General features: G+C 42.3%; 1 protein-coding gene across 1 annotated transcript in view; it reads left to right on the plus strand.

Annotated features, from left to right (window-relative positions):
* Positions 1-26,653, plus strand: part of KATNAL1 (katanin catalytic subunit A1 like 1) — a 41,950-nt gene that overhangs the window by 6,927 nt on the left and 8,370 nt on the right. The window contains exons 2-7 of the mRNA XM_054164892.1: positions 2,078-2,253; positions 11,673-11,833; positions 13,914-14,082; positions 20,138-20,262; positions 20,740-20,845; positions 26,240-26,398. Coding sequence (XP_054020867.1) covers positions 2,092-2,253; positions 11,673-11,833; positions 13,914-14,082; positions 20,138-20,262; positions 20,740-20,845; positions 26,240-26,398 — 882 coding nt within the window. The 5' untranslated portion in view covers positions 2,078-2,091. The remainder of the gene's footprint in view (positions 1-2,077; positions 2,254-11,672; positions 11,834-13,913; positions 14,083-20,137; positions 20,263-20,739; positions 20,846-26,239; positions 26,399-26,653) is intronic.

Raw genomic sequence — 26,653 nt, forward strand, 5'->3', positions numbered from 1 at the left:
CTGGTTATGTGTCAGACCCTAACTTGTATGTGTTTGAAGACAGGGCAAATCTGCCCCAGGTGGTGTTCATTTGTAAGCTGATTCATCAGAACTGAATGGGTTGTAAGCTATATTCAGTTCCATCTTTTTATCCATTTCCAGTGCAATGCAAGAGAAATCACTTTCTCCCATAGGTTATCATTGGTATTTTAGAATTAAATGGTCTTAATTGCCATGGAGCTTAATTGCCACATGTATGGCAGATGTATTCTGCCCTTCCTCAGCACCAAGAGAAAACAAAATTAAGGTTGTCACCCATTCCACCTTAGTTCTGCTCCCATGCAGAACTTTCTAACAGCCCATGGGGATGATCTGCAAGCTGAAATGCATGGCACAGCACCAGGATAAATAAGCCCCTATGTGTCTTCCTGTGCTCAGTGGTGAGGCAGCGCAGTGTACCTGCTCCTTCAAAAGTCTTCAGCTACATGCAAGCTGTGTGGCCTGTGGGTTGAAGTGAAGGTAGCAGGTTTCCATGGCTTAGTTGCAAGGAGCAGGAGTGAAGAGGTGATGGAGCAGACCTGGTGTGCAGCTGCAGGCAGCAATAAGAGCTACCACTTTGGCACTGTTGAGAGGAAGAGCACATGTTTGCTATAGGCAGCATTCAAGCAGGGCAGAATGAAGGTCATGTGGATATATGTTTAACTTATTGCCAAAGGTTTGAATATTGCTAAGCACCAGAGAAAATAAAGGCATAAGATACATCCTCCTTAATGCCATCTTGATCTTGTCTGGTCTGTTCTATAAAAACTACTAACATTTTTATAACCTACTAGGCTGTAAAAGGATGTTTCTCCCTGTTCTGGTTTCTCTCTGCTACCACCTGCTTCTGCTGCGTGCATCCCCGTACCACAAGGCTGCCTTCAGCTGTGCAACCTGGTCTGTGTGCTGCATTGGGCACCACTCCCTGCTCTCTCTCCTGCTGTGGCTGTATCCCTCCTTCCCTGCTTCTTCACCAGCTTGGTGTCACCAGACCCTCAGTGCAGCAAGTGGACAGCCTTACTGAGCTGGCCTCCTCCCCCTTGGTCAATGCAATGCTCTGCATTGCATCGCTGTGAATTGTATCGTTAACATTTTTATTTCCAGAGGTTTATATCTGAGGGAATGTGAGGGACCGCACCCATTCTGAGTCAGAGGACAAGGGAAAGAAGCTTAAGCTCTTTTTCTGTGGTAAGGAACTAGGCTATGGGTCATGTAGAATTCATAAATAAAGGGACAGGCTCTGCTTTAGTCTTGAACTTAAATACAAACCTGGCTGGTACAACATAGCTTAGTTTTGAAAGTGTCGTTTACTACTGCTTGCTTGAATGGTTACTGGGAAAAGTTGGACCATGGATTTGTGGTTCATTACTTGTATAAGTAAATCAGTAAACTCTGTGAATCTTAAGTTCTTTTGAGGACTAGAGGAAAGTTGTACTTTGGGAGACACTGTTTTAAGAAATCTTAAATTGGGAGTGCTAACTCTACCATAAATCCCAGAGCAACATGTTAATGAAAAAAAATCCAAGCTGGCATGTCAATGCTAGAGAACTGTGAAAAAATATTTAAATAGGATGAGGCTCTTGACTTTGTCTTTTGTAGAGCTATCATTCAACCATATCATAGTCTCATTAAGGTGAGGGCTCTTTAAAGTGCTAAGTGCAGATTTGGCTGATGCTGGTTGGCACATTTAGGATCGTGTGTAATACAGCGGTATGAAAAGCAATTTAATGCCTCGTGTCATTTGTGATTCATGGGTTGATGGCTAATAATATATTGTGGTGATCTACAGATTAAAGTTTGGCTTGTTAGGTTCTGCACAGGCAGGACATTTAATTCTCCTGCATTAGTTGAGCAGGATTGGTACCAAAGGCAGCAAAGAAGTTGTGATGTTATGATTCATGACCTCAAAGAGGTCCTGCTGGATGGGAACGGGAGGCGAAGAGGCACAATTCAGTTATGAGTTAAAAAAACACAACAAACCACAAAACTAAAGCGTCACAGTCTGCATTTATTCTACAAGAAGTAAAATTAGTTTTTCTGATGGTTATTTCTCTTTTAGATTTCAGAGAGAAGATGAATTTAGCAGAGATTTGCGATAATGCCAAAAAAGGAAGAGAATATGCACTCCTTGGGAATTACGACTCTTCTATGGTATATTACCAAGGTGTCATCCAGCAAATCCAAAGACATTGCCAGTCAATCAGAGATCCAGCAATTAAGGGCAAATGGCAACAGGTAGGCTAAAATAAGGTTGCCTTTATTCTATTACTTGACATTTAAAAAAACCCCACTACGCTTCCCCAAACTTTTAGATGTAAAGGATGTCTATTTCAGTTAAGTTTACATCTATCTTTAAATATTTTGTTGATATTTGTGGGAAAGTAACTGTTGTGGCATGTTCAAGAGGGATTCTTTTGTTCTGATAGAATATTTTTTGTTGTTGTTTTCACTTAAGATGTCTAATCACTGGTCTTTTTGTGTTTTATTGAATACTTTGGACAACTGAAGACTTCTTTTGCTGTTCTACCTATTGACCATCTAATGTCTAGTAAACTAAGGTGTGAGGGGATGGGTTGGTGTCACTGGAATGGTTGTCCAAGTGACAGTTAACTGTCATGCTACAGTGTTTCTAAAACTCCAGTGCTCTTAGTCTGATTCTTGCACACAGGCATCTCCCTCTTGAGCTAGAGTGCTCTTGGAGGCAAAAAAGTAATCCACAGCTGAAACGTAAGAACCTTCAGTTACCAATTTCAGTATTTAAATCTTTCTTAAATTTTTTGTGATCACATTTTTCATTGTACAAAGCATGTTCCATACAAAAAAAAAAATGGAGGGCAAACAAATAAAAGTGTATTCTAGAATAAAGAATTCATGTTGCTTAAGTGTTATGTTTGGAAAGAAGAACTTGGTTCCTATAAAAGATACAATTTTGCAGTAGGTAGCTGAAGAGATGATTTCAAGAAGAGTTTTTCCTTTTAGTGCAGCAGGTTCTTTGGTTAGACTTTTGTGTTTGAGACAACTTGACACTGACATAGAGTATTTTGTGTACTGAGAGATAGCTGCAACACTGTTAGCAGTCATTTTGCAATGACAGTACTATTCATTGATGTTTATCATAGAGCTGTAGAAGTCTGTCTGCTTATTAAGAGCTTGTCTGTAAAGCATGCACATGTCCAAGCAGCAGTGGTAATGCCTAGCTTTCCTGGGGATGTAATACGTTGAATGTTCTATAGGAGGTACTCACATTCAAGCATCTTTATTCAAGCTCTTCCCCACCTCAGGGCATGCTGGTACAAGGTGTTCATGCCCCATGCGTGCCCCTAGTTCCTGCTGAACTTGTAGCTGACATAAAGATAGAGCACAAGCCTTTTTCCTTGTTCTCCAGCTGCATCACTGCATTGCCTTCAGTGCAATTTTGTTTCCTCCAGGGACATTGATTCTTCCATTAAATTTTTAACAGATCTTTCCTTGTGAAGGTTAATTCAAGTCTCATGATGTTGTGTGTTGTTTGAACTGCTGCAGAGGCCCATGCACCATGGAAAGTGTGATGTACCTTGGAGAAAAACCTCAAGTAAATGAGGACCATTAACATGGTTTCCAGGCTTATTTCCTGGGGAAAGCAGCTGGCTCTTTAGCAGAGGATCTGAAGTTTGCACCTTCTCAGAAATTACTCCTTTTAATTTACCATGAGTCTCCTTACTTCAAACAGAAAGGCCTCTGATAGTGTCCCATAAATACTTTATGGAGAACCATCCCCAGAAAGATCAACAGCAGGTGGGGTCACATCTGTCATGCTTGAGTTAATTCTGAAACTTCCCAACACAGTGGTGGCAGCTGAGCTTTGTCAGGATATCACTTTGCCACTGCTGGGGCCAGTCTCAGCTTGGGGACAAACAAGAAATAAGAAATGCAACTGAAAAAAAGAAGTCAGAAATGTTTCATCCTCAGGCTTTTTGTCTTCTCATGCAATTGTGGAACTGGCACTGGGAACAAAACAATATAGCCCTGAGATCAAATGATGCCAAATGATACCTTTTCCATACCTTCACCTGAGTGTTTTGGTGTGACCTGCCAAGATATACCTGGTCTGCTACCCACCCTTGATAGATAATTGTTATGCTTTCTCACTCCTTGAGACAGACTAAGAGGGAGTCTGATGATCTGGATGTTAGCACTGCTTTCCAGTCCAAACAGCAGCTACATCCAAACTGTCAGCCACATTCAGCAGCTGTCTTGACAGTCTGTTCTGAAAGAAAAATTAAACCAAAACACTGCATCACAAGAAACTCCTGTTCACAACATTAAAATAATATTTAGATACTCTTTTTAGCTCATACTCATGAAAGAGTTATGCCATATGCACTATATGTTTAGCAAAGCTGAGGTCTAACCCACTTGGTACCACTAATGTGCAGAAGCTGAAGATTCCTATACCTGTATGCTTTTTGCAAATGGCACAAGAAGCAAAGCAACCCTTGGGTCATAGTTAAGGGGATGAATGCAATGAATTGTTGTTTGAAATTCTGTCTCCTGACATATGGAACTAGCCCGTTCTTTATGTTCTCAGTTTCTCCATCCTGTGAGGAATATGAAAAGGATAAAACCACTGGCACCTTTTGGAGGGGAGTTTCTCTCTAGCACACACTGGGTAGGGAGAGCCTTCATTGTTGGGAGAGGTCCACAGTGTGAATGCCTGTATATATCAGTGCTTGAAGGAGAGGACTGTTACTTAAACTAGTTCTTTGAGATCTGCTGTCTGCATGCACATTCACAATCTTGACCCTCCTGAAGGGTTCCTGAGACACTGATGCGGAGGGGATGTGGCAGCATCAAGCATGCCCTTCCTTTCTGTATGTTTAGGTTTAGTGCACAAACTGGGTGTTTGTTCTGCTTGTACTTCTGAGGTAGTGAACTCAGTTGAAGTATTTGTGTACACGTTCCCTTGTAAGATAATGATGATGTTCACGTGACTAACATCTCAAAGAATAGTTCCAGCCATGATGCTGCAGCTGACCAACTCATACTGGTTACATGAACCATTGTTCTCCTTGTCTGGTCACTCCTCTACTCCATCCTGAGTAAATAGCTCAGGATTTCCCCAGCAATTTGTTGAGCAATGGAGAGCAGAGGTAAACCATAGAATCATAGAATGGTCTGGGTTGGAAGGGACCTCCAAAAGTCATCTAGTCCAACCCCCTCTACATTAAGCAGGGGCATCCTCAAACAGAAGTAGTTGGAATTTTGGGTCAGACTCCCAAGCACTCTTTGCTTAGGAGTCATTGTTTTAAAATTTCTACAGGTTGGTTGGTTAAATTCTGTGCAAATATTTGGTGGTTTGGATTTCATGTTGCACAGACAGTTTCAACTTTGAAACTGATTTCAAGGGTTGCTTGTGCTTGGAGCAGGAGGAGGAATGTGAACATAGTATCATAGTATCAGTCAGGGTTGGAAGGGACCACAAGGATCATCTAGTTCCAAACCCCCTGCCACGGGCAGGGACACCCCACACTAGATCAGGCTGGCCAGAGCCTCATCCAGCCCGATCTTAAACACCTCCAGGGACGGCGCCCCAACCACCTCCCTGGACAACCCATTCCAGGGTTTCACCACTCTCCTCACATCCAGCCTGAATCTCCCCAGCTCCAGCATGTATCATCTGCTCCCCTGGGAACAACTGACTAGCTCAGTTCCACCTGATGCAGTACTGCTTCTGGAATATCAAAATCAGCACTGACTGGAAGAGGGATTGTGTTATTAGTCTGGCACAACCTGCAGAACTTTGAAAGGTCAAAAAATACACCAAAGTAGTGGTGTGAGAACATAAGAATTCCTCTAACCTTTGGAAAATTCATTGCCATTGATTGTCTGATAGCTAGATTGGCTTGGGGATATCAAAAGTGACCTGCTATTGAGACCTTTATTTGTTTTGCATCCAGGCAGCTGTAGCTTGCTCTTGTGTGGCTGAATGTAGTTCCATTCTTATTCTTGCTCCTAGGCCACTGAGCTCATTTGAAAAAGTTACTACTACGTTGTGCTTTGAGGTTTGTCAGACATGTAGGCATATTCATCTATGTAAATACAGGCTGGGACTGGAAAGATTCAATATCAGGAGCAACTCAGGGTTTTTTACCCTATTTTAATAACAACATTAGAAGATAGGTTTACCCCCATGACCGCTGCTGTGAACTTTACTTGCATTGACATTCTCCCTATTTATTCTGAGAGAGTTTCTTGGCTTTAGCAGTCTTTTTACTAGACAGCTGGCTTGTAGGAAAGAGCTGCTCCAGTGACAGTTCAGCAGCTGCAGGATGACAGTAGAACGTGCCCCTGGGAGGTAGTCCTGGCTTACAACAAGGCCAGCGGCTGTCGAGCAAAACCTGCTGCATGTTACAACCCTGTGCTCTGTGTTGCACAATATCTGAGAGCACAGGAGCCTCAGACAGAGCTGGGGCAGGAGTTTAATGCTTCCCAGGGCACTGGGAGCAGCCTTTAAGGCACCTTTGCTGACCATGGTCACTGGAGCAAGTGATTAGGTGCACTGTATTCTTGCTTAAAGAATAAAAGATGATTTTAACTTTTATTTATTATTTTAAATACATCTCAGCCAATGTGTGCTTGTGTTGGTTTTGCTCCATTATGAACACTTCATGAGTAACTAAGGAATATTCTGCAGGTAGCTCCCAAAGAACCACGACTGCAAGAGCTATACTTTCACTCCATGGGATTAAATTGGGTTACAGGATGTCTGTTCTGGGTATGGTTTAAGGAATTTTTCTTTTCACTTTTTCAAAAGTGGAGCCTGTTGGATAACTAACAATAATTGCAGGTGGTAATTCCAGGTTTGGAAAGTACTTTTATAGAAACTTGATTTTGTTCCAGCATGATATAAATTGAAAAACCCACCTCATGTTATTTGTATTTACCGAGGTCCAAACACCCATACTTACTGCTATGGGAAGTTTAAGCTTTAGCACAACAAATAAAACCTGATGATGCCAATGGTACAACAGTTGCCAGGTTGTAAAATAACAGTGGAAGCCCCTGAAATGGTCTTTGGAAAGAATGAATGCAACTCTTGGTTACTGTGTTTTATACTCAGATGTTAGGATATGTTTTCTGCTTGGTTAAATCCTTAAGGCTGAAATGTCAAAACAAAGCTGTAGGCCCACCTCTTGGACTGAAAAGTTTTTCATTTGGCTTTCCAACATCACTCAGTGTCCATGATGCTGCTTTTGTGGAGGCAGTGATGTGGGTTGCAGGAGTGTCTGGCACAATAGGGTGTTGCTGCAGGGAGCAGGCAGTTTCAGTAACTGATTCCAGTTAACATCCTGCCTTGGCCAGAGAGGCCAAGCTCTTCCCCACCTAGTCTTCACTCAACATGCACCAGCTTTTCTCCCTCTTCTGCACTTTGCCATTTTTTGTCCTGGGATTCACCTGATTACAAGATAGTGAGCCAGTGCACCCTGCTAACCTTCATCAAGAGTGTCTGTCCTTTATTTTCTTTTTACCATCTTTGGCTAATTTTCTGCCATTTTACCAGGCTAGGCTTCTGTATTGAAGTGCCAGAATGGAATCCAGAAGAGCACTGGCAGAGTATGGTTGGGGTGAAGTGAGGGGAAATGAGATCTTCCTGTTTGATAGTGGTGAGCTGCTAACTGGGCCCATGCTATCTCCTGAAGCTACTTGAGTATAAATAACCTAAAAGCTTTCTCCAGGTTCTCTGCAGCCTGAGCTGGAGCCCCCAAGAAGGCTTCAGCACCCAAGGGAAGAGTGTGACACAGGGGCAAAGAGACTGGGTGAGTCTAGACCAGTGATAGTCCTTGTTACAGCCTTCAAGGTTACTTCAGAGTAGCACTGATCACTCAAAGACACTGCTCAAAGACCTCTGTAATTATGGTACAGCCCTTCTTGGCTCACATCTGGGTTGTTTATTTCTCAGCTGCACTTGTTTCATCTGTTTTGGTTTCTTTAAGGCCTCCGGGAATTTATTAACTGTTTTTCCTTTGTGGTCCTGTTGTTTGAGTACATTGCAGGTGGTTTTTAGTTGGTTGTTTTGCCAGGTACTGATAAAGCATTAAAGGTGTGTCTTTCAGTTTGGACTGCTCAGGTCTGGATAATAGATGGCCAGCAGCTGTTAGTCTGCTTTCAGCTTCCAAGCCATCAAAGGCTCACTTTCTCTCAGGTTTCAGATACCATCCTCCTTGCTGGTCCAGCAAGCTGAATGACAGCACTTCTAGCCCTCAGCACTAGCCAGTTGTTTTCCACCAACTTTTCTGTGTGCTCCAGAGCACTGGAGTAGGAAGTGGACGACTCTTGTGGAGCGGTGCCCTGAAGGATTTATGCTGTCTCATTCCTTTGTGCCTCACAGCTGGATTTATTTTTGGAAAGGAGGGATACGTGTTAGTGTGAAGGAGTCAAGTTAGTAATCAATCAATTGTAACTCGGCTGGAAGCTCTTGCACTGGGAGATGTGTCTTCTGATTGTGTGATGAGAAAACAAAGAAAGCAAAGCCAGGACATGGGGCGGGAGTCATGTCAAGCACTGACTGTCTTTACCAGAGCAATCCTGCCTGAGCTGGATGTCCCGTGTCTTTGAAAAGATACAGCTACCCCATCTGGAACAAACAAGAAGGCTGCTTTGCCCTGTGAGACGATCAAGTTCTTCCTGTACCTAAGGCTTCTTTTGTACAGACACGTGCAGAGCTCCTGGTGAAGTAAATGCAGTGTTGCAAAAGCTGTGCAGGGCCTTGGGGATTTACCCTTTGCCTCTGTCCTTCTTGATATCTTATTCTTAAACACGGTTTAAGTCTTAAACCAGGAAATAATTTCTCTGTGCTGCTGAAATCTCCTATTTTGTCCTTGTGGTGAGAAAATTCCTAGAAAATAATACAGAGCTGAACAAAACATTGCTATGGGATGTACCTGGTAGTGTTTCAGATCTGCAGCTTCCAGAGAAAGGTGTGATGTATGCTTGTTACTGAGTGCTGACCATTTAATCATTCAATCTTTTATACACCATTCTCAGAAAACAGCTATGTCAGATAGTGTCTTCTGTCATGAAGTTGCCCCACCAAAAGTGGGAGTTGCTGCTGTTTTGAATATGTAGAGCAGAGTGGGTAAGGAAAGATGCTGTTTTGAGAGGGAAAATGAGAGTGCAGGAGAGAAACAGGAGGAGCAGGTGAAAATCAGTCTGGAAGAGGCATGATTCTGAATATGTGCTGACAAGACCTTGCACCCTGTATGTATTCATCATGGTTCCTTTCCAAGCACACAGGGAAACAGGAATATATCAGGCTAGTGGCTGCAGCTTTTCACCAGTAAGCACTATTAGAAAGAGCAATCATGATGTGATACTATTTAGTGGTAGTTCCTGATCTGCTGCTGCCTTCCAGTATTTGAAGGGAGACTACAGGGTAGCTGGAGAGGGACTTTTTACAAAGGTATGTAGTGACAGCATAAGGAATAAGCTATTACAAGAGGAAGATAGATTTAGATTAGACATTAGGAAGATATTCCTCACCATGAGGGTGGTGAAGCACTGGAACAGGTTGCCTAGAGAACTGTGGAGGCTGCAATCCTGGAAGTGTTCAAATCCAGGTTGGATGAGGCCTTGAGCAACCTGGTTTAGTAGGAGGTGTCCCTAGCCATGGTAGGGGGAGTTGGATCTTCAAGTTCCCTTCCAACCCAAACCATTCTATGCTTCATTTCCATATTTACAGCCTCAGCAGACAGCCTGCATATGCAGACTTCCATTCTCCTGATTGTCTTGATTACCCAGCATCTGCTTAGGATATGCACAGCAAAGAGTCTCGGTTTCAGGCAAAATCACTGATATATGTTGATACTGTCCTGAGTTGTCTTTCTCTGTTGGCCACACAATGAAGCCTGGTTGCAGCATCCCCAGGCAATACTTTTCCCCACTCTTTTTCATGTGGATGAATGACATGAGCACAGCTGGGGGCCTGGTGTCTTTCTTTGGGTTTCTTGTAAGTTGCCTTCAGATCCTTGCTTTTTGATTAAGCCTTGCAATATATGCTAGTTGTAGCCTCACTCAGTAGTGTGCCTAGTCTGCAAATATCCTCACCATAGTGTTTCTTCACCAGAGCTGTTAAAGTCTATATGCCTTTCCAGTGGGTAGAAAGGGCCAAGAAGTCTCTGCAGCTCCAGCTACAGTCTGTAACTGGCAAGAACCACACTGCCCTCAGGTAATCTTAGCTGCAGAGTGCCCATACTGATTTCCAGCTATGCACAGCAATGCATGGATTAATTTTAGCTGTGCACCAGCACTTCAGTGAAGAGGTGATGTCTGGGTGTTATGACCCTCAAGCAGGTAAAAACCAGAGTAAGCATGGAGATTGATCCTGCAGGATGGAAAGCATCACTGAGCGATACATGGTAAGATGCAGTACAAGTGCACTCAGGTGAATCCTAGCACATCTTAAGCTAATGCACTGAAAGCTTTTGCTCCTGAGCAAACAATGCAGTTTTTTGCTTCTGGTGTGTACTGAAAAACAGTGACCTTGCCATACAATACTTGAGCTTGCAACAAGCCATATCACTTAAAACTTAGGAAATTTCTACACAGCTTTTATTTTTCCTAGGCTTCATAGAAGAAAATCCAAAGGAACAAAGGTCAGATAAATAATCTTGAAATTGTCACAGAGTAGTTCTCATTCCCTGACTAGTGACAATAGAATTCAGCTGCATAATTCTGCAACATGATTTCGTTTTGAGACTCAATTTCCTCTCCTATTTTACTTACTTATCATTTGAACTTATGCCATAAAGTACTGAAGTTCCCATTTTCTCTTCCAATCTTTGCAATCCACCAAAGAATTGCTTTATGCTTTGACTGTATGATGATGTTGTGCCCTTCACAAAGTTAATTTTGTAATATTACATTTGAATGATCTTACCACTTTTATAAATAGAACCTTGGAGACTGTAATTGGGGAAGTTCTTTTATGCCAGAATAGGAGCAAATACATTAAGGATCTGCCAGGAGTACCCTCACTAGTATGAAAGCTTGTGCATGCCTGCATACATGCCAGCATGCACACATAAATCTAAGCATCAGCACATGTTATGGAGGAGTGATCCCTGTGTTAGCAATCATGTCAGGTCATGACTTTGACAGACAGGAAGATGAACTCAACAGATTCGATTGTTTAGGCTGTTGTTAAAGATCCAGTAAAAGCCAGTACCAGAACAAGAGGACACAGTCTCAGGCTGTGCCAGGGGAGGTTCAGGCTGGATGTTAGGAAAAAGTTCTATAGAGAGAGAGTGATTGCCCATTGGAATGGGCTGCCTGGGGAGGTGGTGGAGTTGCCATCATTGGAGGTTTTCAGGAGAAGACTTGATGGGGTGCTTGGTGCCATGGGTTAGTTGTTTGGGTGGTGTTGGATTGGTTGATGGGTTGGACGCGATGATCTTGAAGGTCTCTTCCAACCTGGTTTATTCTATGTATTCTATGTGTCTAGTGTCAGACTGACAGGGCTGGGGTTTGTGAATGGAATGGCTTGGGAATCCTCACTTTTGAGGGTAGCATATGTTTTGAAGCACTTTTCTGTTTGTTTGTTAATGTTTAAATTTGAATTGCAACAAGTTTTAATTACATAATAACTTCTTTAATTAAATTATAATGTCTTTCTTCAGGTCCGACAAGAATTAGTTGAAGAATATGAACAAGTGAAGAGCATTGTCAGCACTTTAGAGAGTTTTAAAATGGACAGACCTGCAGATATCCCTGTATCCTGTCAGGATGAGCCTTTCAGAGATCCTGCTGTTTGGCCCCCTCCTGTTCCAGCTGAACACAGGTAACAAGAGGCTCAAGCAGAGTGAGTGGAATAAAGCTGGGTTGCTGTTAATGTTCTTTTTTTGGAATGCATTTGTAACCTGAAAATCACATTTCATTTACCCCTTAGTCCTTCGTAATAAAGCATAAATATAACTCATTGGGGGGAAAAAAGTAATTAAACTGCAGTTCAGATTTATTGCTGAAGCTCTAAAAAAGTCACTTTATTCTGGTAGGAGTGTATCTAAGTTCCAGGAACTAGAAGAACTGGAGAGGTAAGTGGGCCTTTGGTGACAGCTGCCATTCTCATGTGTGGGGAGAAAACTTTCCCATTTCAGTTGATTTCATTGATGGCTGAGGAGTCAGTAAGGAGCTGGAACTGAAAGACCTTGAAAGCACATGGTGGTTCGTGGTTTCTTCCTAGCTACAAATAATGTAATTTCTGTTTAGTCCAGTGGTTAGTTTCTCTTCTGTAAGCACCTTCAGGGTAACTTTAGTTAACTAGTGCTTGTGGATTTTCTGAAATCTCTTTTTTCATCCTACTAGAACTTGACACAGATTGCTGGAAACAACAAATCCAATTTAAAACCAGCAACGTTTATCACGACAATGTGTTTCTAACATTATAATAGCAAAGAATTTTAATGTGTGTATACTTGCACAAGCAAAGGAACAAATCATAGAATCAATAAGGTTGGGAGAGATCTCAAAGATCATCAAGTCCAGCCTATCACCCCAGACCTCATGACTACTAAACCCTGGCACCAAGTGCCACGTCCAATGCCCACTTGAATACCTCCAGGGATGGTAATTCCACCACCTCTCTGGGCAACCTATTTTAATGGCTAACAACTCTCTCTGTGAAGAACTTTCTCCTCAACAAAGTAAGACGAGAGATGTTGGTTAACAGAAAGAAATGATAAGTTTATTTGCAAATGTATGTGCTTTATCAAACAAATGAATCTTTGCTTTCAAAAAACCCCTAAGGATGTAAGTATAAAATAATGTTAACACTGATTACTTCTGAGAGTGACAGAAATCATCATCTGAATCTTTGTGGTCATGTTATGTGAAGTGCAAGATGTATTTATTCTTACATCTTTGTTAGAGGTAAAGGCCCGATAGTTCATTCACTTTTTTTATGATGAAATTGAAGTGTTGTGCAAATAAATACAGAACATTAACCACTCTTCTGTGCTGTTAAGTATGATGAAAATGTATACAAAGCAGAGTGTAGCAGTTGTACACAGAAGTGTGTTTAAGCCATATTCCAGGAAACTGCTGCTGGAGTTTGCAGATGTTGAGATACTCAGAACAAGAATCAGTAGATTTAATAGTTAGGTGACACTCCTGGCCATTTATTTTTAGTTCTGTGTTTCAAATCCAATCCTTACAGCAAAAGGCCTGTGACTCCTCGTCTTAAAACCAAATTCTATGTCCTTCTGGCACTGCTGTGTGTTCTCTGACGTTGTGGGTGATACAGACAAGTTTAGGGAGTTGCCTTTTGGCTCTGCTTGTTTTTGCTTTTGAGGCAATTTCTACATTTCAATGGTTTTACACAGCAGGGTGAAATCAGAGGTAGGAGGGTTGTTTGCACATTCTCCCTCCTTTGTTTTGGTGCTTGTCAAAGCTATTGGCCAGCTTCTGGTTTTTTTGTTTGGTTTGCTGTGGGGTTTTTTGGGGGTTGCCTTTATATATTTTTTTTAAACCAGGATTGTGATCTGATTGAGTAGGACTTGTGCATATGAATGTAGGCTGATACAATCCCCTGGTGTGGAGTCAGAGGCAACGACAACATAAAGACTTCAGCTAAATGGTTTCCTCTTTATTACACGCATGCAGGTTTGCTGTAAGATTGGCTAGGAGTACTGATCTAATGGTATTGTTAATTTTCCTTTTTTTCCACTCCTGAAACATTTCTCCTTTTGTATTTTTTTCCTTAACTTTAATCATCATACAGAACTAGATATAGAGAGGATAAGACTTAGGGGCGTGTCATCTTTAGTAATTATGCACTGAAATCTTAGTGTCTTTCCTCCTTAATGGTGCCTTTTTTTTTCTGCTGTTTTTAGCATGTTTTTGTTGTGATTGCTTATTGTTAGGGCTCCACCTCAGATAAAACGTCCCAGCCGAGAAGTAAAACCTTTGAGGAAAGAATCACCAGGGCTGCAGCCCCGTGGGCCTGTGGGCAGAGTACACGCATTGTCCAAGGGCGAGAAGTCTGCAGGCAGCCGTGAAAGGGAATCTAGAGCTAGAGGAAGAGATGACAAGGTAAGAAGTGGGTAAGAATGCGGAGAGGAGCAGTTATGAAGAAGTGAGAAAGAATGTGGAGAGGCACAGTTACGATGTGGCAGGTGGCAAAGGGAAGCATTCTTATTTAATACAGTTAATAATAAAAGGCCACAATAATCCAGCGGGGGAAAAAAGTCCTTGGTGCCTGCCTCTTGCCTGATGGACAAAGCCTGTAATGGGGATACACAGTAGCAATGGCACCGATTTAGGGAGAATTCTCTCTCCTTTATTCTGTCATGTTCCTAAAAGATTTTTTTTGAGAGGGAAGAAGCATGGTGGCTTGTTGCTGGGGTTTTTTGATTTTCTCAGTCTGTGGGCTTGACTAATCTGTCAGTATCAATCAGGTGTAAAGTCCCCTCTCCTTCCCATTGTTTCTGTTTTGTTTTAAAGGAATCAGATTCCATTCTGTTGTAAAGATTTCCATGTAAAAAGTGGAAAGGTGAGACCAATGCCCTATTCTAGACTTCTAAGTTCCACAGTGCCATTGCCTCTTGTAGTTGTGCCTAGAAGTCCAGAAGTTCTGTAAATGCACTCATGCTAGGTAAATCTGTTCCAAGTTAATCGAAATTAGATGTTTGAAAATTATCTCAGGGAGATGTAATAAAAGTAAACTCTTAGCTACTTTAATTTTCTTTAGTTTATGAAAAGGGCTTTGCATTTATTGTAGTATTTAGGCAGATGCCTCTCAGAAAGGCTTTGTTTTAAAAATAAAACCAGGAAAATGAATCAGAGTAAGTTGGAGATTCTTTCCTCTGAAGACCTGTGAAAAGAAGCAGTGCTTAAATGAAAGGAAAATAAAAACGGTGATTCACTATCAAGTAGTGATGTCAAAGGCAGGACTGTTTTTGTGGTTGAAAAAGTGTCTGTATGCACATAGCTAGTTCTGAAAAGCTTGTCTTTTTTAATTGAACTGTGGAGTCGGTGCCAGGAACCCAGGGAATCTGTGGTGTAAGTGCTACAAGTCAGAAGTGTACCGAAGTGGCTTTACTTTCATGGCAGAGATATGAGAAACCCCTTCCTGTGGGGGCATACAGTATATAGAGCTTGAGAGATGACTAAGAATACTTAAGCCAGTTTTCTTCCAAATGAATTTAGTTCGCCACTTTGTGGCCTCTCTGTTAGAGGTTGCTTCTTCATAGGGCAGAAAGAACTCAAGATAGGTTTTTCACATCACAAATTGCTTTCCTGATGCACAGGAAAATTATTAAGCAATCCCAGCCCTATTACCATCAATAGGTAGGGCCAAGCACCCTTTCAGCAGTGCTGCTGAGTGACTGCACAGATCAAGTTTAATCATTTCAGAAATCTCTCTATGCTGGATCAGTAAGATTAAAAATAACAAGTGTGCATCCTGCAAGATACAAAAACCTTGTGAAGATCTGTGAAACTATTTACAGCTCTGATAGCTATGCAGGGAGTTGGAGTCACGGTGTGTGACAGCTTCACCAGTTGTGCTTGTATAAGGCAGCCTTCAAAGTCTTAGTGCTAATGGGAGTGAACTCTGCTCTCAAAGCTTTCCAGTGATGAGCATTATAAGGCTTTATTATAAGAAGCCCACAACAACATGACTTTTACAATACTTGTCTCTGGGAGTAATGAGATTAACAACAGTACTGCTGTCAGATAGAGGAATAGTCATGAAGGTGTTCCATTTAATGTGGTAGTACATTTTAAACACTACTCTAATCTGAATAAATAGATCACATTTAGTTACAAAAAAATGAGGCAAACCAGAAAGTTCAAACTAAGTACCCAGGTATCTCTTCTCTCAGAGTAAATGTGTCAGCTCTAGGGTGCTTCACTTGGACTAGTAAGAACATGTAATGAACTTGGATGCCATATCCATTTCCCAAGATGTTTGTTGCAGTGTCAATGTAATATACATGCTTATTTGTGATACTCTTTAACGTCCCTTCCAACCCAAACCATTCTATGATCCAATAAAGATAAATAGAGGTATAGTATGTATGCTTCAGAAGTGTTTTGCCTCACTTGAATCAAATGCCTTCTTTCACTGTTTCTCCTCCCCCGGACCATATAATCTCTTCATTCTGGCAGTAACTGTCTTGGGATAAGGAGTTTTAACCTGACTGTGCCTGTAAAATGACCTTTTGTAGTGCTGTATGAAATAATCTTGAACTGCCAGCCACTGGATGATGTTTATCCACTAAACCCGTACATTTATGTGTTGCTTTTTCTGAAATACTGCTTTTTCCTCCTTAGTTCCACTGGAAATTATTAGGCTTGTTCTCAGGGAACCTTCTGCCAAAACATTTCCAAGAATTTGCCTTCTGTTCAATAGTTCATCTTAAAGAGGCAGCTTGAATTCTGCTTGGTTTAGAAATCACATGATACTATATGTAAACAGTAGAACACCTTTTAGGAGTACTTGTTTGGTTATTTCAGATTGTCAGAGGATGAGAACAGTGCACATTGCAAAGGATATCAAGTAGCCATGGGCTGTGCTGCCCTATCTGTGAAGTGAATGTTAAAATCAATGAAGACTTTGAAAATGTAATGTTTTTTTCCTTGATTGTTCTGATGTGCATCATCATCAGATTTGAGATGAGGTGCTTGTATTTAGGTGGAAGCATAGACCTCCATGCATTGTGACTAGAAGGCTGCATAATCTTAACCCAAGAATGCTGAAAGAACTGGTAGGTGAAATTGCAGGGTTAGGAGCAGAGGTTTCCATTAGAAGTTATGGTGTCTGGTTGTCCCATGTGAGTATTAATGAGTAGTACTGAAAGAAAATATATCAGTCAACTGGTAAAACATTTGTGGACTCCCTCAAGACTCGAGACAAACTCTTGTCTTCTATTTGAATTAGTGAACTTGGCACCAAGAAAAGGAGGCATGTAGTAATTAAATTTGCTGATGACACTGAGCTGGGAAGCATCATCACCAAAAGAGGAGAATGAGGCTGCTCTCCAGTAGGGATTGGATGATTCTGTGCCGGAGTCATTCAGTTGAGTGGGATAAAGTTCAGTGGTGCAGACATGTGCTTGGAGACAAGAATTTCTTCTAGAGGCTGCGAGCTCAGGAGTGAAGGAGAAGACAGACATATCACAGAGTCACAGCAGTATGATATACTCATGGAAATTAACATAAATCAACGCTCAGGCTTAGTTTGTTGAGATGTTATTAGCAAAGAGACACCCATTATTAGGAGGCCGCGGTGAGACAGCAACATGACTGTGTCATATGCATTTTAACAGGCATGCTCAAGAAAGAGCTGTTAAAAGTGGAAGAAAGAATATTTAAAACAATGGTTTGCCAAAGTGAACAAGTAGTTGTATTCAGCTTATGTTCTAAGAGGAGACTTAACTTGGCTTGGCAAAAGATGGAAAAGAACATCTGTGCTGCCAAGTACATCAGGATGATGGACCCATCAGTGAGACAACTGCAGAAGCTAATGCAGGGTTTAGTACAGGTGTAGAAATAAATGGATGTTGAAAATCAGGCATTTGCTGCAGTGGAGTGGTGCAGGTCTGATGCCCCTTCCTGACTGAAACCCAGCAAAGTTGTAAAATGTTTTTAAATCAGAGCTTGGTTGGTTGAGGAGAAGGTTAAGTGATGAGATTGCCAAGGGTAGGAACTCAGCTGTATACCTGCCTTTCAGCATATGCTGATGGAAAGAAGCCATCACAGCAGCCTTATTTAAAGCTGTTTCGGGAAAGTAATTCCACGAGAGATGAGGCTGTGACTGGAAAATTAAGCTTATTCCTGCTGTGTGGATTCAGGTGACACTTTAAAATATATATATTTTTTAAGTCACTGCTCACTTACTGACTGAGGATTGCATGTTGGACCAGTTTGGCTCCAACATAAATAACATTATTGCATGTGAAAAGTGTAAATATTTTAAATCTCAGGTTAATCCTAGAACTTAAAAATTGGAAGCATTCACTGTCACTAAAATGACAGCCAAGGTGATGCCAGCGGCCGCCGTGCTCTTGTCAGGGAGCCGGAGGAACAACTTCTCCCGGGAAGCGTCAGTCCCGCGGGCCCCGGCGGCGAGGGTTTGGGGTTCGACCCCAGATGCAGTGTGCGGGAGGCGGCCGGGCGGGGGGAGCTGCCGCCGCCCCTCCCGCTGCCCACCGCGCTGCCGCCCGGCCCTACTGCCGCCCCGTGGCTGCCGCAGCCTGCCTTGCCCGCCGGGCCTTTCTTTCCCCTTTTGCTTCGATTCGTTTAAAAATGCTTCTTTGAGCAGCGTCACAGCCGCGGCCGGTGTCGCCTGCGCTGCCCGACCCGCGCGTTCACCGCCGCTCTGCTGCAGCAACCGGGCTGCGCGCAGCTCTGCCCGCCGGGCTCCGGAACGGCTTGAGCAGCGGCCTCAGCCTCCGCACAGTGCCTGCAGCCGTCCGCCCGGCCCTCTCCTCTTTTTGAACTCTGCCTTAACTCTCTTTCGCCCAGATGAAAAAAAAACCCAAACCAAAACCAAATCAACAAAACCTCCGATGTGGTTTTTAGACGTGGAGAAAAATTATTTCACTAGGAAAACCAGTTCATTGCAGAGAAACAGAAGTGTGTAACAGACAGCAAATACCTTTCATTTCATTGTCTTTATTTTTTCCCCTCCTTTTATTATTTTTTTTTATGGTTACACTTGAATTGCATTTTCTCTTTTTTGAAAGCTGCCCAACTCTACAGGGCTGTTTTCCTGTTTTGCTTTTGTGCCAGACCAGTACATTTTTGACACCAGCTTTTTGTCTAAACACAACTTTCAGCTTGTTTTCCATTGAAGAAAAAACAATAATTAGAAAAAAGGCAACCTGAACTGGCAGTACTGAGCAACACAACAACACTTGGAAGCAAATAAAAATAGTGGGAAGATAAACTGCTCCCTCACAGGCCTTGTGAGCAAAAGGCAAGTAGGAGGGGTGCAATCGCTACCTTTTTCTACTGCGAGGTTATTCGTGTGTCTCCAGCTGCTTCTCAGCCTGCCTTTCTTTGCCTAGCAGCTTTTGTCCTGCCAGCTGGGATCCTTTAACTAGCTGCTGATAGTGTTTAGAAGCTGAGTTAAGAGTCCGAAAGTAGCTCCCCTCACGGTCTCCTTCCTTAAACCAGAGCAGCTGCTTTCCAGGCACACACTGCCGCTGGGTTGGGAGGAGAAGTGGTTTCCTTTTGTAGTGGGAGAGGAGGATCTGAGCCCTGATGCTTCAAGGGGAAAATGTTACCTCACCCTGATAAGCTTAACGGCGCTGCGGAAGTGTTAACCTGTGGGCCGTTTGGGGGCAGAGGCAGCGTGTGGCTTGGTTGTGAACGAGCATTACATTAGCGTGCTGCAGAAAGTGGTGTCAAAATCCCCTGAAGTCTCTGGGTGACTGGGGAGCTTCTTTAGGGGTTTTGGTGCAGCCCTTAAGTAAGTATGACCTTTTAACTGTTTATGGAGTTAGCCTGTGAATGTGGGATGGGAAATAGTTTGCAGGTGAGGAAAGGGCAGAAAGGCTTTCATTAAACAAGGAGAGCGAATCTTCTTGGGTTTCATCCATCAAAGACAATGGGTGTAACAGCTTTTGTGTTCCTTTTCACTGATTATGGGTTGTCAGTTCTTCAGCTGCTAAAGCTGTAGCATCTTCAAAATATGCTTTAGATACTCTGGTCCTCAGTGTCAAGTTGTGATGCAAGCCAGCTTTGTGAGGCTGCTTCTGCGTTTGTGCCTTTGGCTGGCCAGGAAGTATGTCACATATCTCTGGCACTGTTAAGAGTGTCTGGTTTGCTGCTTTAAAACCAACCAACCATCCCACTCCATGCACTGTGATGTGTAATGAGCTCTGATGAGGTTTTATGACTGTGAGCTGCACCTATGAAGGAAGTATGGTGCCGTTGTAGACGCAACTGCAGGTGTTTGGAGACTTGTTATGAAGTGTTGGTTTTGCTGGCCATCACGGTCCTGAGATAGCTGTCTTGAAGCTTGATGTCTTCCTCTGGCTTCTACAGAGGTGATCCAGCCAGCATTGCTCCATATTGTTAGTAAAGAATATGTTGAAAGTGTAATGTCCTTATGAGCCTGTATGACTTTCACTTCTAGGGAAAGAAAACACCCCAGGAAGGTGGTGATGGGGAAATTCCAAAATTTGATGGAGCGGGTTACGACAAAGTCTTGGTCGAAGCTCTTGAAAGGGACATTGTATCAAGGAATCCAAGCATTCATTGGTAGGAGGATTTTCTCAATTCAAGTGGTTTTGATGGTATGGCGACTCTTACAACAGGTAGCCATCATAATTTTCCACAGATAAGCAAAACAAGGCCCATTTGTTTTCAACAGTTTGTTAATTTGATTCCAGTTAAACTTTTGTTACTAACTGCTGTTACGTGCAGTACATCAGTTACCAGTACTGCTGAAATGAAAGTACAGTCTAGAGAATGTTAAAGCTACCTCTTTGGTCTTCACATTGTCCAAAACATTTTTTAATTAAGCAGCTCTGGGTAACTTGAGTTGAAAATATATTATTTTTTCCCTACCTTCCAGAAGTGGTTTCAGTTTTAGGTCACAAGATGAAAGGAGTGCTCTCATGAGGCATATACTGGCATGCTAAGTGCTAAGTGAAAAGCTTTTCTATTTTTCTTGTATAAAAATAGAAGAAATACTGTTGTATGGGAATCTTATTCCAGTGTCTTCATCTTGCACAGGGATGACATAGCAGATTTGGAAGAAGCCAAGAAATTACTAAGAGAAGCTGTTGTTCTTCCAATGTGGATGCCTGATTTTTTCAGAGGGATCAGAAGACCTTGGAAGGTGGGAACTTATTTGGTGTTTTGCTAAATGGCAAGCTGTAGTTATGTTGCTGTAATTCGTGTGGATTGCTGTAGCAGAAGGCTAAACAAGCAAATGGGACAGATCAGGAATTGGTTCATTAAATCCTCTCATAACGATTCGTGTGGAATGCACTGAAAGAACAGCTGGAAGTGTGTGTGGGCTTTACAGTAAATAATCTTTCTTTTGTATTTACTTAGTCATAGCTGGTTGACAAGCTGATACTTTCTGTATATGGGCCTGTACATGTGAACAAGCATTCAGGGTATATTGACAGAAACAGAACTGCTTAATAGACGGCTCTGCTTAGGATTATAATGGCTGCTCTTCAGTGCTTTATGGAGGAAAGCAGTCCTTGGACTGCTTTATACTGCATGTAGCAACTGTCTCTCAGACTACAGGCTGGGAGAGAGGAGCCTAATCTGAGTGATGACTTAGCTTTGCAGTTAGACTGAGCATAGTTACTGCTGGAGTGGGAGAAATTTAAAGTGGAAGAAGGACACAGGTATTAGACAGCTGGACCAGAGGTGAACTCAGTCTGAGCCTTGCTGAGAAGGGACGAGCTTGCTGAGCATTTCTGTATACAGAAAATAAAATTACCTTGGTGGTGGGTTGGGTTTTTTTTTTTGGGTTGTTGGTTGTTTTTTTTTAGCTGAATTAACACTTGTTTGGGGAGTAAGTAGTCACAATTGAAGGACTTTTTGGTTACTGGGAAGCATTACTGAGCAAAAGAGACTGTTGCAAGTTGTTATTCTGAGTCTGGGAGGCAATGACATGTGTAAGGAGCGCTGTGCCACGTGAGTGGTTTCCGTGGCTTGGTGTGCTGGCTCAGCAGCATATGTCAGGTCTTGTGTAACCAATGCTTGCCCAGTCTTTTCCTGCTTGGTTATTTGACTTCTCTGGCTTATACTGAGGTCTGACCCTCAAAACTGTCCTTTTCCATGGCTTTGTTTTGTAAACTTCAGCTGGAAGACTTGTCACTATTTGGGCATGTGCCTACAGTCAGTAAAAAGGGGAAGCCAAAGAATGGGAGCTAGGAGATTGCTGCTTGAGGGCTGGTCGTGATGATTTTAGTGAGTTTCAGGGGGCAGAGCAAACCTAGAGGTAGGCCAAATTTAGCACCAAGCCATATGGCCTTTGGGGTTTAGAGTGCTTGTGGTCAATAGCAGTGACTTTGAGGTTAACCTTAAGGTTAACCAAGCTTGAACAGAGGCTAGATATCATGGCTTATAAGTGTAGAGTGAGACTTTTGGTGTCTTTTGAATGGCTGAATCTTTCTCTTCCTTTTGGCATAAAGGAAGTCAATCTGTCCCCTTATTATAGGCTGCAGGGGCCTTGTCTGTCCAGTCTTCAACAACTTTTAAAGAAGTGAAGAGCTGCTGTGCTTTATATCCCCATCTATCAACATGCCTAGAGGATGTAGTGGCCATCTGCCTTGAAGACAAGTATCTCAGCAGACTGCAGAGAACGGGAAGAGTACCACTGGCCTTGTCTCCAAGTGTTGTGGCAGTGGATAATGAAAAAACAGGATGATCTTTTAAAGAGTTACAGCCTCCATCTCTTTGTGTGAGATTATCTTTTCCTACTGAGCAGTATTGCCTTTGAAAACTAGGTGGTAGCTAACGTGAAAAAAATACTCCAATATTATTTCCTCTCTTCAGTCTGAAATGCAAATTGATTTCTGACGAGTCTGTGAAGAGTCTTCATTGTTAGCCTTTTCCCTGGTGACTTGTGAAGCTGTAACTCTCCTGAATTTATTTTTCACACAGAACAGCATGTATTTTCCCTACTGTTGACCTCTGACTGTGCTACAAGGATGATAAGTTCTGAAGGGAAGACTGTTTCTTGCAGTAATCGGCATAGCAGCAGGCATTTGTTGAGCCTAGGCATTCAGGACAATAATTCAGGGAAAAGGCAGCCAAATCTGGTTTTGGATGTTCATGCTCTCCTGAGAACAATTCCCAAGACAGCCCTCTCAGTTTGTGCCTGCATTCAGAGGGCAGTGCCTTGTATGAAGGAGCCAGCTGTCTTCCCTGATTCAACACAGGTGCTCTGTAGTTGCAGCCACGGGTTTCTGAGTGTCCCCAGGCTTGCTCTTTCTTTTTCTCTGAACTGTTTTGTGCCAAGCAGGCCGGGTTGCTCGCTGTGCTTCCCACTGCTCTGCTAGTGATTGTTACAACAACAAGAAGTAACCCTGCAGTGATTTCATCAAAACACTTACTCCCTGTGGTGCATTTCAGCTTCTTATTGGAATACTTTGGATTAACAGAGCCTTAGAGAAAGAATAAAGAAGTCTTTGTGTTTGTCAAGGATTTTAGCTAGCAAGTAAGTGGCAGCCTCCTAGTTTTCAGAGAGAAAGAGCAACCTGATCCTACGTGTTTCTGATTGCAACCATGCACATCTTGTTTTGCTGAGAGCTCGAGTTCTTGATTTTTCTGTGTTGTTTTGGGGTTGGATATTTTTGTTTGGTTGGTTTTTAACTGATATTTCTATTGTCTTTATCCCCAGAGAGGTTGTTTTGCCCTGGCTTTACAGCTGGTGTGGCTGCTTTGCAGCTGTGTTACACACATATATGCTGCTACTAGTATCACGTGCAAGGTAACGCTCACTGTAGTAGTTACACAGGAGGTGCAAAGCGATGAGCTTTGATTTCAGCAGTGATCAGCATGCATAACTGAAGCCACAATCTGACCTTCCAGAATAATGGAGGACCAGAGCAGTATCCAAAAAATTACATTAGTCCCTTGTATCACCAGATCCTGCAAGAAGACACCAGGGTCAACTTTGATTTGAATTGAGGTGCGGCTTGCTTTAAAACAGTAAATAAATATGTTTGAAATTCAGAGGGAACAGTAAGTCATCCCTGAACTCCATATCACGGGCTGAGTGATTTTCATCCAGTCCTCCAGGGTTGTACTTTGCAATAGTATAATGTGCAGCAGCTGAAATTACAGTATATGTCTGAATGGTGACGGGGGGAAAAGAGTCCATTTACTTTTTATGTTTGCTGCTCTGCGTCTTAGGAAACCTTGGGCAGCCTGAGGAGTGACATTGGGCTGTGGGCTGTATGGATGGTGTGTGAACATTCCTGACTTAATTTACCGATGAATGTATGTGGAGCTTGCATTAGCTAAGTGTTAAATGGCAATAAAGGTATTAAGAGTTAATGGAAAATGGAGTACAGAGAGACTCTCGCGTTTGAATAGTGCATTTTTGAATAATTGCATTCCCGCTTGATTTGTTTTTATAGATCTCTTCCATGTCATTCTTTGTGCATTGTGAAGTGAGGGTTTTTTTTTTTTTGGTGGGGAACAGATGAAATCTAATTTGCTGTGTGGTTTGCATTTAACAGAAATTTTATTGCTGCATAACTTTATGTAAGTTATTAATTGCGATGCACGTTATGATGTGCAATGCTAATTCTAGCTAATTTGATTACCCTTGCAACACAGTACAACTTCTTCAGGAAACTTGTTAGCATGTAATAAGATCTTGCAGTTGGGAGGGGAAAAAAAGCCAAGCTGCCTGAACAGTGCATTTTCACAGTCCCACGCTTAAAATGACAATGCTCTGTTCTACTGCTGTGTAGCATGGAACAATGTATTGTCCCTCTCCAGCACTGCTGCTGAAAGGGTTGGAAAGACTGTCCATAAAGATAAGTATATTTAGAGATACTATCAAGAGTGGTTAACCAGGCTCAATAGTGGGTCCTGAGCCCACTGTGTGTCCAGCTAAAACCTTTCTTGTGCAATGATGGGTGAATGGGCTGAGCTGCAGAGATGTGTGCTTCTTAGCCGCTCTTTCAGGTAGACCACAGATGGAAAGACACACATTATGGACTTGTCAATGTTAGGTTTGCAGTTGGACTCAGTAGTCTTTAAAGACTTTTTCCAACCTAAATGATTTTGTAAGTCAATGATGCAGATGCCAACTTGGCACTTAACAATTATAGTTTAGTGTTCTGGTTTAAATCTGATTAATCACTGGGGTTCATATTAGGCGTTTGCGAGACTGAGATGTAGCCCACCTGAGCTACAGTTGCTTATCTGTAAAAAACCCAACCAAAATAAATAAACTAGCAAGACTCTTGTGACATGCAAAAGTGTGGTGAGGATGGTGCTTCATCCAGTACTTAAGATGCAGTAGTATGGCTGCAGAAGTTCTGAGATGCAGAGATTAAACTGTATGAAGAACCATTGTATTCGGTGAATGTCCCTGTGCTTAAGTGTAAAAATCAAGCAGACTCTTATGTACACATCAGCAGGACTTCTGGCAAAATGTTTTTTCTACATAAAAATGCTCTAGTGAGGGAGCAACTTTCTGCAAAAGTATTTTTATTTTCTGTGAAGCTGTCTTTGTGAACAGGCCATTGTTCCAAAAAATCACTGCCTTCATCTGCCTGTGCATCCCTGCATGAGAAGGCCTAAGTTTATGTCCAGTTTCTGTCTGATTCAGAGCAAGGCTGTAAATCTGTTGCCTGTTTCCCAGGTGCAGCAACACTTACTGGCTTTTGTGATTCAGACTCAGGTAGAGTGGTAAAAACAAACCACATTCTTCCACACTGTTCTTGAAAGCAGGATTCTTTTTTTTGTTTTCCATTAGATGACCATTAAGTTATCAAACAATTTAAATACAGATCTCGTATCAAATTGAGATGCAATATAGAACACTGTGATGGGTTGAAATTTCCCCCCCACCAACTTTAACTTTGCCAGACCAACTCAGTTGGAAGCAAATGGAAGCTGTATTTACAAGCAAAACTGCAGTCTACAATGGAATGCAAAGAAAATGTACAAAGTATGCAGTATTTACAATATTTACAATTAACAAACAACACCAAACCCTCCCTGGTCAGAGATCAGGGAAACTGGCCCTCTGCCCTCCGCATCCCTCTCTTCTCCAAGGGAGAAAGGAGCAGAGAGAAAAGTAGCAAGCGGTTAGACTTAACCGAAATAATGCAGCCAAGGTCAGCCAAAAGCAGGTTAATCTCTCCTGAGTGAGACAAGCAGAGAAGAGATCTGAAAAGATCAAGGGGAGATTGGACGTGGCACTTGGTGCTATGATCTAGTTGTGAGGTCTGTTGGAACAGGTTGGACTTGATGATCCTTGGGGTCTCTTCCAACCTTAGTTACTGTGATACTGTGATACTGTGAGAAAGAATTGTTTTGGTACAGCCAGTCTCGTAGCAGATATTTCTCCAATGAAATTGTTTAGAATGATCTTTAGTTTTTACCCCCAGTAGTGATTTATTTATGTTTTTCTACTTTTCCACTCAAAATCTGTAATGAAATTTTAAAGGCATAGCCTAAAACTACCACAAGCACCCATTGCAGAGTTTCTTTGTTTGTGTTGCTCACCTTTGTTTTCACCTTTTAGGGCGTGCTGATGGTTGGTCCTCCTGGCACTGGCAAAACAATGCTAGCGAAAGCTGTTGCTACAGAATGTGGAACAACGTTCTTCAATGTGTCTTCCTCTACCCTCACATCTAAATACAGGGGCGAGTCTGAGAAGCTGGTGCGCCTCTTGTTTGAAATGGTATGTCCTCGATGATGTGATCTGAGGATCAGTAAGGTGAGAAAGGACATCTCTTTTGGTTTCCTGCCCCTTCAGTAGCATGTTGGAAGCACGGAGTTCATTGAATTGACACTTCTTCAACCAGTTAGAAAGATGTACTCTCTGTGTTTCCATCCTTTGCTGATCGTTGAGGATTAGGAAGAAAACAGTTGATCACCCATGTTTAGAAGAGCATTTTCCAGACTAACTGTAGAATGGTGTCCTTGACAAAAGTTC

The sequence above is a fragment of the Dryobates pubescens genome, chromosome 10 (assembly GCF_014839835.1).
Source record: "Dryobates pubescens isolate bDryPub1 chromosome 10, bDryPub1.pri, whole genome shotgun sequence".
In the NCBI taxonomy this organism is placed as follows: Eukaryota; Metazoa; Chordata; class Aves; order Piciformes; family Picidae; genus Dryobates; species Dryobates pubescens.